General features: G+C 36.2%; 1 protein-coding gene across 1 annotated transcript; it reads right to left on the bottom strand.

Moving 5' to 3' along the window:
• Positions 1 to 342: 342 nt before the first annotated feature.
• On the bottom strand, positions 343 to 12,755 carry arpc2 (actin related protein 2/3 complex, subunit 2). Its single transcript, XM_056271482.1, has 10 exons — positions 12,538 to 12,755; positions 10,042 to 10,076; positions 9,699 to 9,811; positions 7,130 to 7,175; positions 6,859 to 7,045; positions 6,302 to 6,395; positions 4,407 to 4,533; positions 2,953 to 3,053; positions 2,079 to 2,179; positions 343 to 693 (listed from the first exon to the last, which is right to left on the bottom strand). The coding sequence occupies exons 1-10, from the start codon at positions 12,609 to 12,611 to the stop codon at positions 672 to 674; spliced, it is 900 nt and encodes a 299-aa protein (XP_056127457.1). The 5' UTR covers positions 12,612 to 12,755; the 3' UTR covers positions 343 to 671.
• Between the last annotated feature and the right edge of the window lie 6,888 nt (positions 12,756 to 19,643).

The following is a 19,643-nucleotide window of genomic DNA, read 5'->3' as shown; positions in this document are numbered from 1 at the left end:
TTACCAAGATCTCTATTTTGGTTATTTTGATCTCCTGGAAAAATAAATAACTTTTTCCACAAAAATATGAAGCAGCACAACTGTTTTCAACATTGATAATAATAATAAATGTTTCTTGAGCATCAAATCAGCATATTAGAATGATTTCTGAAGGATCATGTGACACTGAAGACAAACTGTAATGATGCTGCAACAGGAATAAAAATAGAAAACAGTTGTTTTTAATTGTAATAATATTGAACAATATTACTGTTTTTACTGTATTTTTGAGCATAGAGACTCAAAAACATAAAATAAAAAAATCTTTTAAATGATTTCACCCCAATGAACAGACAAAGAATCTCTTGTATAGAAGACTGATTTATTCATGACCATTTCATGATGTCCAATATTGATGCATTTGGCGAAACGAAGGAAAGAGGAAAAGGAAAATACTGCATGACTATGTCAATAAAACACTGTCAGTCAACAGAGCTACACAGTGAAACATAAGAGTGTATCAAAAAATCTGTTTATCCAACATACAAATAACATTTATCCTATAAATGCAAAGCGAGGAATTTATTTGTCTCCCTGTTGAGGTGCAAATTCCACGTGGAGGATCGACATCACTGGCCAGAGGTGTATAATGGAGTCCACGGATGCTGGTCTCGTGATTGCACATCATGTCCTTAACGAGAGAAGGTCTTGCCCCTGAACAGATCATGTGAGGGTTAGATTCATGTTCCCAGGTCAAAACAGTGGAATAAATGTGATAGGCAAATCATAATGTTATATTCAATGGGCCAGATTTACTAAAGTCAAATTAGCGCGAGTGTGCAATCCCATAAAAGCACCGATGGGAGTGGAAAGTTCTGACCGTGATCTACTGACGAAATAAACAACAAATCAAAGAACACAGACGCAAACACATCATTTCCATAATGACCAACGCAATTTACCAAGAGCAGCGCAAATTAGCGTTTGGTTTTTGGGGCGAATACGAATAAATTGACTTGTGCAAACCTTCACCTTGCATGATTCATTTAAATACTCTCCTTCCATAAATATTGCATCTGATAGGAAAACTCCTACAAATGCATATGCAATAAAAATTGATTTTACTGAGGGAAAAAACTACAAACCCATGAAGCATAATCAAATTAAAAACGACGGAAGAATATAATAGTACTCAATTCATTTTAAAATGTTTATTATATGTATAAAAACAATATATTTTAAGTTTATTGCAAAATATGCATATACACAAACATTTCAGTATTTTGAGAGCATAGGGAGATCGACTCAAGTCATTCGCAGTGCCTTATGGGAGCGTTTTGCTTTTTTCGATGCTCTGGTATAATTTGAGGTATAGCATCATGGGTAATGTAGTTTTTCACTAGGAATCCCACTGTTAATCATGATTGTTTTAAAAATAGGCTGAAATAATGTGGGCTCATGATAATACCATGTATTAACAACCTCATAGCTCACAGTAGGGCTCTGGTTTATAAGTTATCGTTCAAAATCAAGTTTTTATTTCCAGACCCAACTTTTGCACTCTATTGGTGGATCTTTTTTCATGAAAATCTGTAGTGTTGATCGGCAATTAAACAGGTTTTTCGGAGTTCATGGTCAGTCTGTTTTGAAAGGTTTTTACGTTTTTGATAAAAAATCTATTTCTTTTTAGTTCTGTCCTACCAACATCATAGAAGTAAACTAATAGCTTTTGATTTCAGAGAAAAAGAATTTGCAACATTTGGCCAAGTTTCAGTTTACACAAGCTCAAACAACCACCAATGTGTTTAAAAAGTACACGCTAATCTGCTCTGATAAGATCCACCTCTAAGAGTCAGCGAATGGTGCAACACCTCTGTGTAATTAATAAAGACGAAGAGTCACAGCCAGTAAAACACACACTATCACAAATTAATCTTTTGCAAGTATGTGCCTCTGGTATTAAATAAAACCCAGACATAAGCACCAACATCAGCACAAATGGAAAAAAAGCCCATGAGAAAGATTTCTGTTTTAAAGACTTTGAAGTGCGGAAGTGCGGTTTCATGTGAAGTGCGAAAAATTGTGAAAACAGCACTTACGAAATAGTTTTCATCTCTTTCTTCTCAGCGTCTGGGCGAGCTCGGTTGAGTACCTTGAGGAACTCTGAGGTCTTGGCCCTCATACGAGTGTGGATGTAGGCCTAACACAGGAGAAAACACACCGATTATTCATTAACATCATAGCATTTTTTCTTCACACTGACAAAAGCCCCCAGCATATTCGTTTCATCTGACCAAACAAAGGGTCGAATGGTTGAATGGCAAGTATGCAAACTAAGAAGCCCATTACAAAGCTTTTTATAAACTCAAAGGCATTGCTCAAACCCTCATAAACACAAAGGCCGTGTTTACACCTGGTATTAAGATGCGTTTCGGTCGATCGGATCACAAGTGGTTGACACTAAAAACAGCTGTAAAGAGGATCTAAAACATTTTGAGCTTGTCCACTTTCGACCACTTCCAGAGGTAGTCGAAAACGCATTCGACTGGATTGCTTTTGTATGTAGTGTAAACGCACATGTGGTGGAATGAGTCCGAACAGCCACAAAAGACCGTCTACTCTCTACCGTCTACCTACTGACCTAATGCGTAACATTATGAGAAGCGCGCTAGCCAGACGGGATTTAAACTGTATCGACTGAAGACCCACCTGCTCATATGTAAATTAGCCAAGATTATTTCGTCCATTAGATCAAAAGATCTGAAAAAACCCATATATTTACCCGCCCATCAACCCTCCCCTCGAAAAAATCAGGACAGAAGTGGTTGAAAGTAGACGAGAGGGATTAAAACACCTGGTGTAAATGGGAATGTGTCTCCCTCGTCTACTTGTGATCCGATCTTAATACCAGGTGTAAACAGGGCCAATGAGTCGTTGTTGGGTCGACTGAGGCGTTTCTGAGGAGGGTCTCACCTTGGAGCACTTTATGTGGTAGTGCAGATAGTCCCGGAAGGTGTGGATGAGGTTGATGGTGTTGTCTCTGGTACTGGCGTTGGTGTGTCGGGGGAACAGCACTGGTTGGAAATCATTTCAAATAATTTTAGGATTTATATTTAAACTAGATTATGACATTCAGTGTAAATGTGATATTTGGGTAACGTATACATACTATGAATAAAAATACTGCAAAAAAAAGGTTACACTTTATTTTAAGGTGACGTAGTTACATTGTACTTACTCAAATAAGTACTGAGTAATATTAATGAACTAAATGTACTTACTATAGAGTTACGGTTAGGGTTTGGTTTAGTTACTTGTAATTATGCATAATTTACTGTTATTACTATAGTACTATAAGTACATGTAGTAACGTGTAACTACGTCACCTTAAAATAAAGTGTTACCAATATAAAAGAATACATATTTAATATTTCTAAAAATATATAAGTATTTTATTTATGCATTACTGCAAAAAAAAAACATGTTTTTTGTCTTAGTATCAATATCCTTACAACAAGATAAATTTACTGATGCAACAGCATAAGATATTCAGACTCGGTTTCATAGGTTGTGTCTTTATTACGAGAGTATTTTGCCTTACTGCACTGACTGATTCTTTCTCTTGTTCTTAACTTGTTTATACTTAAAATTAAAGAAAAACCTGCCAGTGCAGTAAGACAAATTATACTTGTATTAGACACTATGAAAACAAGTCTGAATATCTTCAGTGTTGCTTCTTAAGTAAATTAAGAAAAGTTCTTTCTGTTTAAAGAATTGTTAGACATTTCAATTGTAAAAAAGGGAGAAAAACGAATTAAATACTTAAGAAGTCATTTAAATCAATGAAACTTGAAAACAGATGTGTAATCCTAAAGGTATAACGTCAATCTGAGTAACTAAAAGCAATTTTCACAGAATACAATAATCTGTAATATGAGGTTTGCATAGGTTAACACTAAAAGTACAGTATTTTCAGTTACTGCTGCAAGCTAAACTAAATAAGCACTTAGTAAACATTGCATGTCTCCAAATACTTGGCTGCATGAAAAACTGAAGTAGAGTAGCGCTGGTAAACGTTGTTGTCTTTGATAAAAGGGTGTGGTGCTTTTTTTATTCATTAAGAGGTTTGTGTAACCGCCATGAAGAGAAGCTGGGCGTTTGCTCTCTTGAACCAAATGCAAATACACAGTGCACCTGCCACAGGTAAGCAGAAGCGCTTTGTTCTGGCCACGTATTAACATACAAGTCATCACCAAGTAAACCAGACAAGAGTCTATAATTAACTTTGTTCCAACTAGCAGATGTGGTTGATAATAGTGTTTAACCAGCGTCCAAAATGAACACTTCCTTAGTGCCATTTGTGAGTAAAAATAACCATTCTCGACACTAAATTCATGTTTATGTGTATGTGACCTCATGTTACAAACCAAAAGTGATGTAGCCGATGTTGTCTCCCACAGTGGCGTCAGTGTCCTTCAGCTCCAGAGGAGGCTCTCTGTGACTGAACAGCACCTGCGGAGCCGTGTGACTGGCCCTCCGGCCCTCCTTAAACTCCTGAACACAGAGAGAAACAGTCATCGGTCTGTCAAAACGCCACTGTAACAAACACAGCAGCTGTCCTGGTGGGGGTTTGCACTGCTGACATCATTACGTGCAGGTGATTTTGTGAAAACAGTCAAATTACATTAGAAATGCGTTTCATTTGTAATGCATTTAATTCATTGGATTTTCCCAAACATAGACATTACATGGTCATTCATTGTAAATTTTCCATTTACAGTAGTGGCCAAAAGCGATGTCCAGAGGGGATATTTGTTTTTATGACCCTGCAAGTTTGACTAAACATTCAAATTATTAGGAAAATATTTGATATTTTAGAAATATTTGAAATATAAGGGAAGAACACAACACTAAACTTGGTTAAGGCACTTATCTGACAAAATTATTTGGCAAAAAAGGCAAACTACAGCTACAGGTTTTATTTCACTATGCAAAAAAAATGCATGGAAAAACAAAGCTCAGATTAAAAAGCATACGTAATACATAACAATCAGCTATTAATATTATTTTGCTGGTTATCTCTTGTTTTTGCATGTTTTAATCATTTCTTTGTATGACAGCCTGGCCAGAAATTATGTCTGCACAATTTCATTGAGTTATCACAAGTAGAACAACTGACTTTAAGCACAACTATGCAATATGCTTACAAAATCTCTAATACATTTTATAATATTTAAATAAATGGTGAAGATGTCAATTTTCCTAAGGCCGGACATCACTTTTGGCCACTATTGTACTTTCCAGCAAAAGTAAATTACATTATACAAAATAGAAAACAATTATTTTAAGAATTATTTTTTACTGTATTTTTAATCAAAATAAAATAAAAGTAAATAAAATAAAAAGCCTTGGTAAGCATAAGATAATTCAAAAACGTTTTTAAAAAAATCCAACTCCAGCATTTAAACAGTAGTGTATACACTAAAGAAAATCATATTCTTGGTATTAGTCTTGCTTTTGCAGTTAAAATATCAAAAAAAAAAATAAACCATGGTGCATAAAATATTAAGACTTCACTTGCTTTTAACTTGTTTATAAACAAATGAAAAAATCAGCTGGTTCAAACTAAGAAAAAATACATTTGTATTAAACAGTCTATGAATCACATCTGAATCTAAATCTCATCATTTATAGACATCAGCAAATATACGGTAACTAAATTGTATATATGCATTTTATTTATATATATATATATATATATATATATATATATATATATATATATATATATATATATATATATATATAAACAGTAGCCCCAAAACATATTTGGACACTTCTGGACACTTAAAAAGCTAACTGCATTACATATAAACTTTATTTTGTGAATGAAATGAGTGCTTGCTGATTACTTTCTAAATGCCACTTGCATTTATATTTTTTATATAAAGCAAATATTTTTGATTGTGGCTTATTTGTCCAAATACTTTTTGGGGTGACTGTACATGTCTTACAGTGCTATACAATAATTTAAAATGTTGAAACATGCATACTGCTCTAATCCAATGAGCTCAGTTTTGAGGACAGAATAAATGACAGCATTTCATTCTGTAAATAAATACAGGAATGACAGCGTTGGTTGATGACGTACAGTGGTTTAAATGGGAAATCATGACACAAAATGGCTGAATTGCAAAACACCCAGAGGGCATGTGTTTCAACATTTTAAGCATACAGAAATGATTGAATGGTGAGTAAATACAGAAACGGTCGAGATTGAACCTGAGAACTATTCAATAGAAATGGGACAAAATGAGCGAACCTGCATGAACACTTTCCCGATGATGACATCGTCGTCATCCTTGAACACTGTGCTGAACACAACAGTTACTCTGTCTTTCTTAGCCTCAATATACCTGAAAAACACAAACACAGGTGAGATTTGAGCTGGATTACAAACTGTGTGCTAGGGCTGTCATATCTATATGTATATGTTTATCTGAAGTAATTAATATGGTTAAAAGATTTGCGCCACTCAATTTCTTCAGAAAATGTAAAAATCTAGTTATAGTTCATCATTTGGTTATTTATGCTGCTTTGAAGCTGTGAAGGAAATTATAATGTGAAAACAATGAGAAAATGTATTTAAATATATATATTGCTATTTACATAGTAAAAGTTGTATTTTTTTAATTGTACTGCATTCTACATTTCCCTTACAGCCAAAAAATTGCAAAAATTATACTGTTTTGTCAATTAAATGCAAAAGAACAACATTTACTCTTATTATTCAATTAATCAGACAAATAAAGACTCGATTTTTGGATTATCAATAATTTGTCAGTTGCAGGCCTAATGAAGAAAGATGAAGTCTCTTACATAGACTCGTCATCCCTGTAATGGACAACAGCCCTCTTCTCTCCCTCACGACCCTCCTCCTGGAAATTAAAGTACTTCTCGAAGACAGAAGCGAAGCAGTTTCTCTTGAGAATGCCCGCCTGGTGGATCACCTCCTCTTTGTTGGGCGGAAGTGCCTCCAGGTCAAAGAGCAGTGAAATATTGTACCCTTCAGAGAGGAACAGCAACAAACCGTCAAACCAAAATTCTTACAGTAATAACAAAAAGTGAAAACAGCAGCCGTTTGGCTTACCATCTTCTGGTGCCACGAGGAAATTTCCATAAACGCGCTTCAGCAACTGAAACAAAAAACAAATACAAAAATTTTTTTTATTTAAAATCTCAAGTCAATGTCTATTTAAAAAAAGGACAAAAACACTGAATTAGAATTATAACAACTGCAACAATGATTATAGATTAAATTTTGTATGAATGTACAAGTGAAAGTGTATATCTTAGGCCCTACAGTTGATCACTATTTCCCACTTTTTGACTAAAGCCTGGTCATTTTTGACTGAAAAATATATATTTTTAAATGTTTTACTTCATCGGAATGGTACGAAACTCGGTAAAGGTTTTAGTACATGCTGTGTAAACAAAAAAAAAACATGGCCATGATTCAAAAAAGGTTAAATGGTCCTTAAAACAAATAGTCACACTTGTATTATTGTATTATTATTGTATTATTTTGTGGAAATTAACGGGAAGATGAATTTCATCTAGTGGAAATGTTTGGTACTGCACCAAAACAAATTCTTTCTGAAAGCAATTTTTTTGAGATATCAACCATAAATTTGGAATACAGCTTGTTTAGATTTATGGCTTTGATTTTCTCACAGTTTTAGAGTAAAAAATGTTTTGGAAGATACATATTTCATATAAAAATTTAAAATGTAACATTTTATACTTGTTTTCAAGTTCACTTTTTTACACTTCAGCAATAATCTGCCAAGTGTTGTCTTTAAATCAAAAAGAGACCAAACTTAAGTCTGTGCTCCAAAGCATTACAGATTTATGACCGTTTAATTTGGTAATTTCATTTTAAGGTCCATGCTCAAAAAGTGAATATATTGGATTATAACTACTGCATAAATATAATGTAGTACCATACAATTCCCTGAAAAAATATGAAATATTAAATAAAGAACATTATCAAACTAAAATATAGTACAATAATTTTCATTGAAATAATTTTTATTTATTTATTTTAATCTGTCATTGAACAGCACCAGAGGGTTAACTAGCTCATTAAAAAATACAAACATCAGGTCCTAAAATGTCTGAATGTGTAACAATTATAAAGGAATTAATAAAATGCATTTTTAAATAAAGTATAGAATGTCACAGGGCACATCAATATCCAAAAAACTATTTAATGTCAACTAACCACGTATAAAACGACAGGCACTGGCTTGTTTCATTCCTGGCATTTTCAACATGCTTTTCCCTGTATTTTGTCTTTTGTCATCCGTTTTAGCCTGTTTGTCAGTATATAGACAAGACATATTCAACAAATAAAACAGGAAAAAAGAAGAAAAAAGATTGTATCTGTTTGGACGGCATGAGCAGACAGGAAGCTGAGGGCCACTTCTACTGCTTCCTCTATTTTGCATTGGTAATTCGTTTGATTTACATTGGCAGTCCTGAATGGGGCTGGAACATACTTTGGATATTTATTTGCATTGGCAGGGAAAAGGCTTCCCATCAACCTCAACTCCATGAAGCCTAAAGATTCATGATAATCCTTCCCTAAAAACAATGAATCAATTTTCTGAATGAATCAAAAATCCTGCAGATGCAACTGCAATGATCTTGAAATATGCCAGAAAATAATGATTCAATTGAAAATTCAAAACAGCAAATCAACTGAACACTGGCTTAGAAGGACAAGGAACCAATGTTTCTTTTTTTACAACATGTGACTTCCTCCATCCAAAGTGAGTCATAGACACTTCCTGTTTCATAGTGAAACCACAAGCCATTTAAAACCTTACATGGTGATTAAATGTGATCACCCTGGACTGAATCATGTAAAAATCGTAGGACAAGAACAGTATGAAAGAATGACACAAAAGACCGTGTGAAATAAAGCTACTTTTCTGCAACCTCACAATTGCATAATTGTCCATAAAAAACCTGAACTGTACTTTCGTAACAGACAAGAATTACAATATATAATCTACAAAGGTTGCAATCTTGCAACCTACTAGTCCATTTGCTCAGTGAGCTATGATGATGTTCTTGTGAAAAACTGCATTGAATAATGTTGCAACTTAAAAAGGTAAAACTCACAAAAACAATAAACCAGGTCATATTTCATTCAAAATCAAAGTAATTAAAATACACTTCCATTCAAAAGTTTGGGGTCAGTAAGAATTTTTTTTTTGAGAAAATGATACTTTTATTCAGCAAGGGCACATTAAATTGACCAAAAGTGACAATAAAGACATTTACAATGTTACAAAAGATTTAAATTTCAAATGAATTCTGATTTTTTGAACTTTCCATTCATCAAAGAATCCTGAAAAGCATCATGGTTTGCACAAAAATGTTAAATAAAAAATGTTTCTTGAGCAGCAAATCGTCACATTAGAATGATTTCTGAAGGATCATGTGACACTGAAGCCTGGAGTAATGATGCTGAAAATTCAGCTTTGCATAACATTTCAGAATATTTCTGTTTGATCACATAAATACAGCCTTGGTGAGCATAACGACCCCAAACTTTTGAACGGTACTGTATTTTTTGCATAAAGATAAAGCCGATTTTTAGGCTGACCCTAATACTGTTATTGACAGGTTTGGTGATTTTCTGCTCGTACCTCATCGGCGCCGTGCTCCTGAAGCTCCTTGTAGAACTTGAGAGAGATGCTGACCATTAGTTTAGTTTTGTCTCCATTGGGGTTGGAGATGTGGTAAAGCACACCATCGAAGTCTGTAGCAAAAATATAAAAGGGTCCCATGCCAATCATTTATTTTGCTTTTATCACTGACACTGTATATATTTTATCAATAATAAACATTACTGTTATTGTTACATCCTTTACAGTGGATGTTCAAGCTCAAAAGAACGCTTAGTAAAATACATGCATAGTAATAACACAGTTTGGAGGACAATAGAAACACAGACTTCCACTGCTGATGTCATTCATATTTCAACCTTACCTGCAAATGTAACTTCTACTGCTTCAGGCTTGTTCCTGAAAGAAAGAAAAAAAGCATTTTGTGAGTCTGCTATCTGGAAATGAATGACAATCTATAGGCCATGTGGGCACTAAGATAGGAAAATCAAGGTACTGTCACTTTAAATACAGGGCAACAATAAGGAGAAAATCGCTATTATCAAGATATTCAGCCTCATTACGGATTAATGAATGATTTAATATTTAAAAGAACAGTTCATCCAATTGATAGTACCACATGAAACACAAAGAAACAAAAATAAAAATAAGAAAACGTGAGAAAAAGTAAGGGATAATGGACATTATTATGCAATAATGACTGTACATTATTCCACTTACTGCACACCAACTTGCCAAATAAATAAAGAAATAAACACATTGACATTAAATATTCATTGTTGAAATAATTGTATTAGTTTGTACAATGCTAATATAAGTTATTTATATGGTGTGGTCATGAACAGCGGTCATTATTCAAAAATAGTTTACCTGAATGTTGTGATTGACCAATCAGAATTAAAGGGATAGTACACTCAAAAATGAAAAATTCTGTCATTATTTACTCGCCCTCAAGTTGTTACAAACCTGTATGGATTTCTTTCTTCTGTTGAACACAAAAGAATATATTTTGAAAAATATGGTAAACCAAAAACTTGATGAACCCCATTGACTTCCATAATATAAAAAATATATATATAAAAAAATTACTATGGAAGTCAATAGAGTCCATCAGCTGTTAAAGGTGCTCTACGTAACTTTTAGCGGCCTCTAGTGGTGATGTTTCAGATTGCAACCAAATTTTACAAGAGCGCTCGTGCTCGAACTCATAGACAATACCGTCTATTACGCAAATATCTCGGCGAATACTTGACGGATTCGGCGAGCACCGAGCTCGTTGGGACCATCTAGTCGAGCTGAAAAGAACCATATAAGTTCCATAGTTTTTGGTGGTGTTTTCGCGGAGATATTAGCAGAAAACTATCGGGCGCGCTGCAAAATTGCGGACGCCGGTGACGTCACGATCTCAGAAGAAAATCGCTCGTATCTCTGGAACGCAAAGACCCAGAGAGCTCAAATTCGGGGGAGGAGGTCCCAGGGGAACCCTTGCCCGAACGCTAGAGTGGCGGGCCTCGGGGATGCCCCCTACCGGATCGCCGTTCGCTGGGACCCCCGATTTCAAACGGCTATAACTCGGGGAGCCGGGCGAGTTGGACCTCGGGGGTGGGCTCGTTCGAAAGGCCCCGTCCAGCACTACGAACGATTCGAGTCTTGGGAATATTGATCAAAGATTGACTGAGATATAAGCCGAAAAACGTGCGCCTTTAACCGGACGTAACTCCCTGACCGTCTACAATAGACTGTACATAAGGAGAGAGGCTCGGGAGCGCGCATGCACGTCACATCCGTTGGATTTCGCGGTAAATCCGTCCCGGAGACTTCACACAGAAATAGGAATACTGGCCTTCAGAGGTAGCAAAACTCGACAAGTGGATCATTTTAATGTGTGATTACAACCCCTTCACACACAGGCAATAAAAAAAGGATTAATTTTAGTAGAAAAGTTACATAGAGCACCTTTAAGTTTCTAACATTCTTCAAAATATCTTTTTTGGTGCTCAGCAGAAGAAAAAAATTAATACAGGTTTGGAATAACTTAAGAGTGAGTAAATGATGACAGTATTTTCATTTTTAAGGTGAACTGTACCTTAAAGTATCCCATAATGTAAACAATGACAGAATTTTTATGTTTTTGTGACCTATTCCAAGCAATAACGTGTCATTTCATTTACTTTTATTTTAAGTAAAATAATTTTTTTTCTTAAATAAACACAAAACGGAAACAAATCAGAACTTCTTTATATTTATATGCTTTGACGATGAGTCACAGCTGTCTATGGTCACAGCAGGCGCGTGGCCGTTCCAACCCGAGCGCAAGCACGCGCAAAGTCACACGTATTGGAGAAGAATGAAAGGGAGAGAAGTTCCCGAGGAATCTGCAATGCTACTTCATCCTGGCCTGCATGGACGGGTCTGATAGTTGCTTATTCTTGCAGCGACATGTATTCGACTGATTTACACAAGACGCTATGAACAGGAAGTGTCTTCAGTCTCCACTGGGACTAAACATTTATAGAAATCCGGTCAGCCGAAACATGTAACGTTATAAAAAGATCAGAATCACTCACGAGATTTGTTTTAGCACTTGACAAACTGATCCAGTCTCACTCACACATAAATAACGTTAATTGTTTTCTGTGTGACCTGAACAACCTGGACACACCCCATACAGGACACTTCATTACTCGAACATGGACAATCAACAAATTACCTCACAGAACCGAATCAATCGAACACGAATGCATGCGTTATGTTATTTTATCCGTGCAAAAGAAAATATGTCTCTTGTCAACGCATGCATGCATCAGATGAGCGATGTTTGATGTGAGTTCTGACTCAGACAGGAAGATCTTCCTCTTACCCATTGCTCGCGCTGTCGAATTTGAGGGTGAGAGTCTCCTCTATGATCCGATTGTTGATTTCCAACAAAATCATGATGATTTAAATGACTGTTTAATGGCAATGTGGACTTAAAAATATAAGAGCAAATATTGCTGTTCTACAATCCTTCTACAATCGTTTTGGTTTTCCTGCTCCTAGACTTCTGGCCGCTTCCGCATTGACTCGAAAGACCCGCGGGCTGCCCGCGTCACTGCCTGTTCGTTTGTGCTAATCATATCCTGAAATTAAATAAGAAGGGATTTCTACTCTTTATTCGTTCTTTCTGAAATACTTAAGATATTTATTTTATGTTATAACATTTATTAGTTTATTGGAATCACGCTGTTTGGGGGCATTCTCTGATATTTCCAAGTTTTTGAGTGTGAAAGGCCTGTTGATACAAATAGCCTGCTATAGGCTGCTGTACTGTATACTGTCCAGTTTCTAAAAATTGAAATTGCATCCAAGAAAACTGAAAAATTATGTCTTTTGCAACAATATGTGTCTAAAATTCGATCTTTTGTACCTCATGAGGAAAATTTAGGAAAGTAATGTGAATATGGTAGGCTAAGGTTGTTTTGTTATTGTAAGACTAAATTTGTCCTGCCTGAAATTTGAGTGAGTTTGATGTTTAGATAATTTCATTCAGTTAAGGCAGTAGCAATATAGTTTGAGTCAGTGTTTATTTTGTGTCATTCACTCTTAAAATTAAAGGTTCTTTATTGCCATCCATGGTTCATGGTTCTTGTGCAGTAGAATCTTTCCACTGCACAAAAGGTTCTTTAAAGTGGAAAAAGGTTCTTCAGATTATAAGACTGTTCTTCACAATAAGAAAAAAAAAATTATTTTAAGATCTGTTGACTGAAAGGTTCTTTGCGGAACCAAAAAATGGTTCTTCTATCTATGGCATCGAAAACCTCCCTTTGGAGCCTTTAGGCCTATTTAAATGAGTGATAACTATTCTTCAAAGTTCCCTTTCTGTGTTTTATGGAAAAATACCAGCATGCGGGTTTGGAATAACATGAAGGTAAGTAAACAATGACAAAATAGTTGGGTGAACTATTACTTTAAGAATTATGATCTTGTTCTATCTGGTTCATTTGGCTCATTGACATTCGTGGGTGACACTGCAGAGATCTTTATTTTTAATTGGAAAGTACCATAAACATGCATCAGCTTCTGAGGATCTTTGATGAAACCATTCATCATGTGCCATTTACACACACTGTAATCTGAGAAGGACACTCCTTTTCCATTCTCTGTCCATAAAATGTTTACATAAAATGTTTTTACTTTCGAGGAATGAAGTGGGGGTGGGATGTCTCTCTATTTGCAGGTTATTACAGTTTACAAAGAAACTTGATCTTTCAACATAAAATATATAAATTGGAAATGGATGAAAAAATGTTCATTTAAATCTCTGACGTTTGATTGCACACAATATTTTGATTGCTGAGATAATAAAAAGACCTCATTTGAGATTTTCTGCCCTTATATGGGTTATCTTGTCCTTGCCATATTTTAATATGAATGCTGAACTTGTATTACATTCCGATGTAATACAACCACTTTACATCTCATCTTGCATTCCTTGCCTTATTTTTCACAGAGAGACGCATTTCTCCCTGTCCTGAACACAGCCGAAAATGGTCTTTGTCAAGAAGGGCTGGACTAGGTTCACGCTGCTTTACATTTCACAAAGTCATCTAATTTAAGCTCATCTCATTGTACTTGATCATCTTGCTGACAATAAGGTAAATCTAAACAGAATTCTAGCACTTATTTTTAGAATAACTGCATTAAGTCATTTACAATTATTACATTCAAATATTCAAGTTTAGGGGAATATGTTTAAACATGGCTATATACGCATACACTGCCCAAATATATAAAGAGTCTTTTTATGTTTGGATTTAAATAGGAAAATGCTTAATAGTCTAATTGGTGTGACGTGCGTGTGCTGGAAGGAAGACAAAGACAGAAAACTATATTTCCAAACTTAGTTTAATAACAGGTAATCCAAGAGTACACAGACAGGCATTAGCTCAACATAACGGTGACCGGACACTGAGTGATGGTGAAGGGGAAACTTGAGTACTGAATGCAAACGAAGTAAGGACAATACACAGCTGATACACATGAACTGCTAATGACGGTAACCAAGGAGACAGATTAGTGCGGGAATCTGAACAAATAAACACCTGTGACAAACCAATACAAACAGAAGGTCCATGAAAACTCAAACTAAACTAAACATAATTGTGACAATTGGATCAGTATTGCCGTGATTATTATCTATCATGTTATATGTTTGGCAACAGTTATTCTAACCCTAATTGATGGAGTGCGTATCCATATTCCAGGATAACAATATCAAGATTCATCAGGCTCAGATTGTGAAAGAATGGTTGGGAGGAGCATGAAGAATCATTTTCACACATGGATTGGCACCTTAAATGAATTGAGTCCAGACCTTAAATTCTTTGAAAGTCTTCTGGATGTGCTGAAGGAGACTTTACAGAGTGCTGGACTTTTGCATTGACAATACAAGTTCTGTGCCAAAAATTGATGCACCTCTTGATGGAAATAAATGGTGTGATGCAGACTTTCAATGAATTTAAATATACCTCACTCCCATCCGGGTCACGGCACCAGTGTAACCCCTCCAGATCTACTCATACTTTTCTAAGGTTCAAACCAGCGTCACCGGCATGGGAAGTGGACAGACTAAGGCCCTGTCCACACGGACACGGGTATTTTTATAACCGTGACATCTTTTACGCGGTTCGGCCGTTCGTCCACACGAAAACGCACTGAAACCGAACATTTTTGAAAACCCCTGCCAGGGTGAGGATTTTCAGAAACGCCGGTTACAGTGTTGTCGTGTAGACAGTGAAACCGGGGTTTTTGCCTTGCGACGTCAGAGTGTGCGGAGTTATCCGCTGTGTTTGACGTCAGATTTGTGCTTCTGATTGGCCAACGTGGCTTTACGGTTAAGGGTTATTTCGCCGCCTGCTGGCGTGGCATGCTCTTGACCGTGCTTGATAGCGTGTTTTTGCGTTTTCATGTAGACGGAGACCGAGCATGTGTGGACGGGATTTTTTTTTTAAAACGCTGTAGGAAAAACTCTGGTTATAAAAATACCCGTGTCCGTGTGGACAAGGCCTAACAAGGACGCTAAAGACCACAGCTTCTAATACAAAAGTGCGCCTCCTGAGGCCAGGGGAGTGGGGTTTACTCGCACTTACTACAGCTAGCCTCTTACACCTCAAAATATAAAAAACAATATTGTATAATTTACACCTGGGGCCTATACCATGAAGCCGGTTTAGGTGGCTAGCCAGCTATGTTTCAGCTTAGTTTCCACCAACCCTGGGCTTTAGGTACTATGAAAGTAGCTCGGCTTTAATCGGTGTTCGTTGCCAATGTTTCCTTACGCTGCACGGCTAACCTGCTCCGAGGCAGGTTAAGTTCTGGATTCGAGATCTCAGACTGAAGTTTGACCAATCAGCTGTGAGCAAAGAAACATATAGGTGACGTAACTAATTCCCAGTGTTTGTTGCAATGGCTTTACATTTTCTTTCAAATCCTGTGGACATCTCAGCGCAAATCGTTAGACGAGCACATCGTAGAGAAAGAGTTTTTAGCCGGACAAAATCCCCTTGCCTTTCCTGATAGTTACTTGTATGAAAGATACAGATTTTCTGCGGAAGGAATATCTTATCTTTGCGAACTTCTTGAGCCGCACATAAATAATTTAACACATCGAATTCATGCACTTACTGTACCATAAATGGTATTGCGTTGCGTTTTTTTTGCAAGTGGTAGCCTACATACTTGCACGATCGGTGATGCACATAATCTAGGGGAAAACACGGTTTGTCGAACTATTCGCAAGGTGGTCCTCGCTTTGCAGGAGTACATTAGTTTAATAGTGTTCCCCAGACATTTATTGACCATGTAATAAGAGAGGGTTTTTATAAAATTGCCGGTAAAATATATTGATAGGGTGACATCACGTTTTTTTTTTCTTTCAAAAAGCAAATTTCACAAATGTACTATATAATACAGTACATGTTAAGCATTATTTTAATCTCATGGTAGGATTCCCTATAGAGTCATTGGAGCAATAGCCTGCACACATGTTGCAATCTCCACTTCTCTAGGAGAACATGAGGCAGATTATGTTAATAGAAAGTCTTTTCACAGCATTAATGTTCAGGTAGAGATTATGTGAACATGTGAAATTATTATTTTCTGTGAGATGAATCTTTAAATTAATAGTAAAATTAACAGATAACAATCTACTTTCCGTGAGTATGTTGTGTCAGCGCTTTGAGGAAAGCTAGTTAAATTTGGTACAGTACAAAACACTGTTAATTTGAATTGGGACAGCAAAACCTACACAATAACCCCCTATCATGACCCTCATGTGTCAGTAAAACCATAGTAAAAGTTAGAGATGATCTTTGGCATCCTAAAGGCACGTTTCAACTGTCTTCGGCGCTTAAGAGTCACCACAGTGGGCATCACAGATCGTGTCTGCATGTGCCATTCTGCACAATATAGCCACCATAGAAAGGAGCCAGAACCACCACAGAAAGCTTCTCCCCGATGAAGAGAAAGAAAGCAATAGAAAGTTGCATTAATAAATATTCATGCTAAAGTGTTACTTGGTTAAATAAGTTCACATGCTGAGATCAGTTTAATCTAGCTGTTGCATTTATTTTTTAAATGTGGAGCCTCCTCAGCTCACAGTCAGGCTCCTTTAGTGTGCAGTCTAGCTCTATAGGCTCCTTTAGTGTGCAGTCTAGCTCTATATGCTCCTTTAGTGTGTAGTCTAGCTCTATAGGCTCCTTTAGTGTGCAGTCTAGCTCTATAGGCTCCTTTAGTGTGCAGTCTAGCCCCATAGGCTCCTTTTGTAAAGGGCCCTGACTGAGTCTGTTTCCACCTGAAACATAATTCCACCACAAACATGATCATTACAAGTTTTTGGGAGGCTAATCAACTCACAAAAAGTTCCTTGAAAGTTCCTTGACAAACACCTGATATATATGTCAAGGGTTTTAAATCCTTACCTTGTTCACATTTCTTTTGAAGCCTGTTGAGGTAGAGGCTTCAGTTTCTGGGACAGGTTGTGAAAAATCCTACAATAAAAGAGATGTGTAACTTGGGCCAGTCCCTGTTTTATGCCACACATTCAAATGTTTGCCTTAATAAAAAGCCCAGTGCATTCACCTCAGCAACTGTCCCAGAACACAGACAGAGTGTCTTCATCATTTCCTCCTCCCTGATAAATAAAAGTAGGCCAATATGTTTCTGGTGTTCTGTCTGCTGCATACTGACCTCTGTGTGGGAGACTGTGTGTGTGTGCTGGCTTCAACAGGGGCACTGCATTTCCCTCGACTGCAGAGACTTACAGTCAGCCATATTTAAAACTTAAAATAGTAATGTATCGCACACGTACCCAGTGTTACTTGCTTCGAGGAGCCGGCACCAGGGTCAGATTGTACAGCACCTGTAATCCCATCCATAATCGGCCGTCCCTTATTCCTATCAGAGCCAACTCAGTGTATTCTGGAGGAGTGGCCCTCCACTGGTTTTCTGAATGTCACTCTTTTTTCGGTTTGCCTCAAACAAGTGTTAATAAAAAAATAATAAAAGGTTGTGTGTAAATACTTACTAGGCTACTTTGAATTATATTTTTATATTTTGTCTTTATCAGCTGCCAAGAACGTTTGGAGTTGCATCTAAAAATCAATGAATATTAATCTTTATTAGTATACATGCACATTTTTTTTATATATTATAAAAATATAGGCTATATTTCACACACACATACATTCATATATATACATCATTTTACATGAATAAAGAATATTTAGCTTACACATTAACACAATCAGCAATCTTTCTCCAACAGTCTTCTCTTGCTTTGGCAGCAGAGACTGTATTGTTTTGAGCTTGTAATACATATTTAAATTCATCGTAATTCTGAATGATTATCTCTATCGCTCTCGCTCTGTCCATTTCGAACGCGATTGGTTGTTCGGTGCCAACGTCACTTTGGTATGTGCAGGCGCTCGTGGAGTAGGCCTAATCATAGCTTAAGATCAAAGCCTGAGTTGACAGAGAAAGTTGATGAGCTGCGTCATGGTACCAATAAAGCCTGATTGCATCGGTTTGGTTTTGTCAACTCAAAACTAATCCTGTAACTCCGAGTTTGTTCAGCTACCTTCATGGTACAGGCCCCTGAAAGGATTGCTCTGCGTGTTTGTTTACACACCACATCAATATTCAATCAAGATCAAAACATGTAAAAGTTTATGGTTACTTTTTCTGGATTTAAAAATAGCTGTGAAAATGAAATTGGTCACTTCTCATGTGAGCTTGTCACTTGTTTACAGCATCTTTTGGACAAACGCAGTGGGACCGAGTTGCTCAATTTCCTGGATAAATGTTGGTAAGTGATGATTTGTGGCCTCACATCTCTTCACATGTGACGCATCTTTCCTCCGATGTTGAACAATCACTTCCATATTACGTATTTTAGGTTTTTCTAAATTATGTTTATGGTGTTCTTTGATCAGCTGAATCCTTGTCATTGTATCAAATAACATTCTAGTGATTCGTTTAAAATTCTAAAATGTTATATTCTTGTCTTTTTACAGTCACACAAAATGTAATAGGAAATAAAACGCATTTAAACTAATAAATAATTTCATTATTTTCATCTTTTTTTTTTTCAATGCACATGCATCACAGAATATATTTTATGACTGTTATTTAAATGTAACAATTTTAAGACTGTCATGTATAAGTAGAAATAACCCCATTAATGTTCCTATTAATATTCACAACCAAAATAATGATTTAAAACTGGGTTTCAGAATTTGTATTAAATGGCCTCATGACTTTGTATCATAAATATTATGATTTTAGTCCACATGATTCTTAGTTTCACTTTTGGTGTTTTGATCATGTTTATGTCAGATTGAACACGAGTGAGGATCTTGTGACCATTCAAATGTCTCAAATTTCCCCCAGCAAACATCTCTTATCTTCTGCTTTCTTGTAGCCACATAA

This window comes from Rhinichthys klamathensis, unplaced genomic scaffold, assembly GCF_029890125.1.
Source record: "Rhinichthys klamathensis goyatoka isolate OS25496 unplaced genomic scaffold, OSU_Roscu_1.1 h1tg000320l_1, whole genome shotgun sequence".
NCBI classification, from domain to species: Eukaryota; Metazoa; Chordata; class Actinopteri; order Cypriniformes; family Leuciscidae; genus Rhinichthys; species Rhinichthys klamathensis.
The sequence above is the reverse complement of the archived record's forward strand: the minus strand, read 5'-3'. Positions and strand labels throughout refer to the sequence as shown.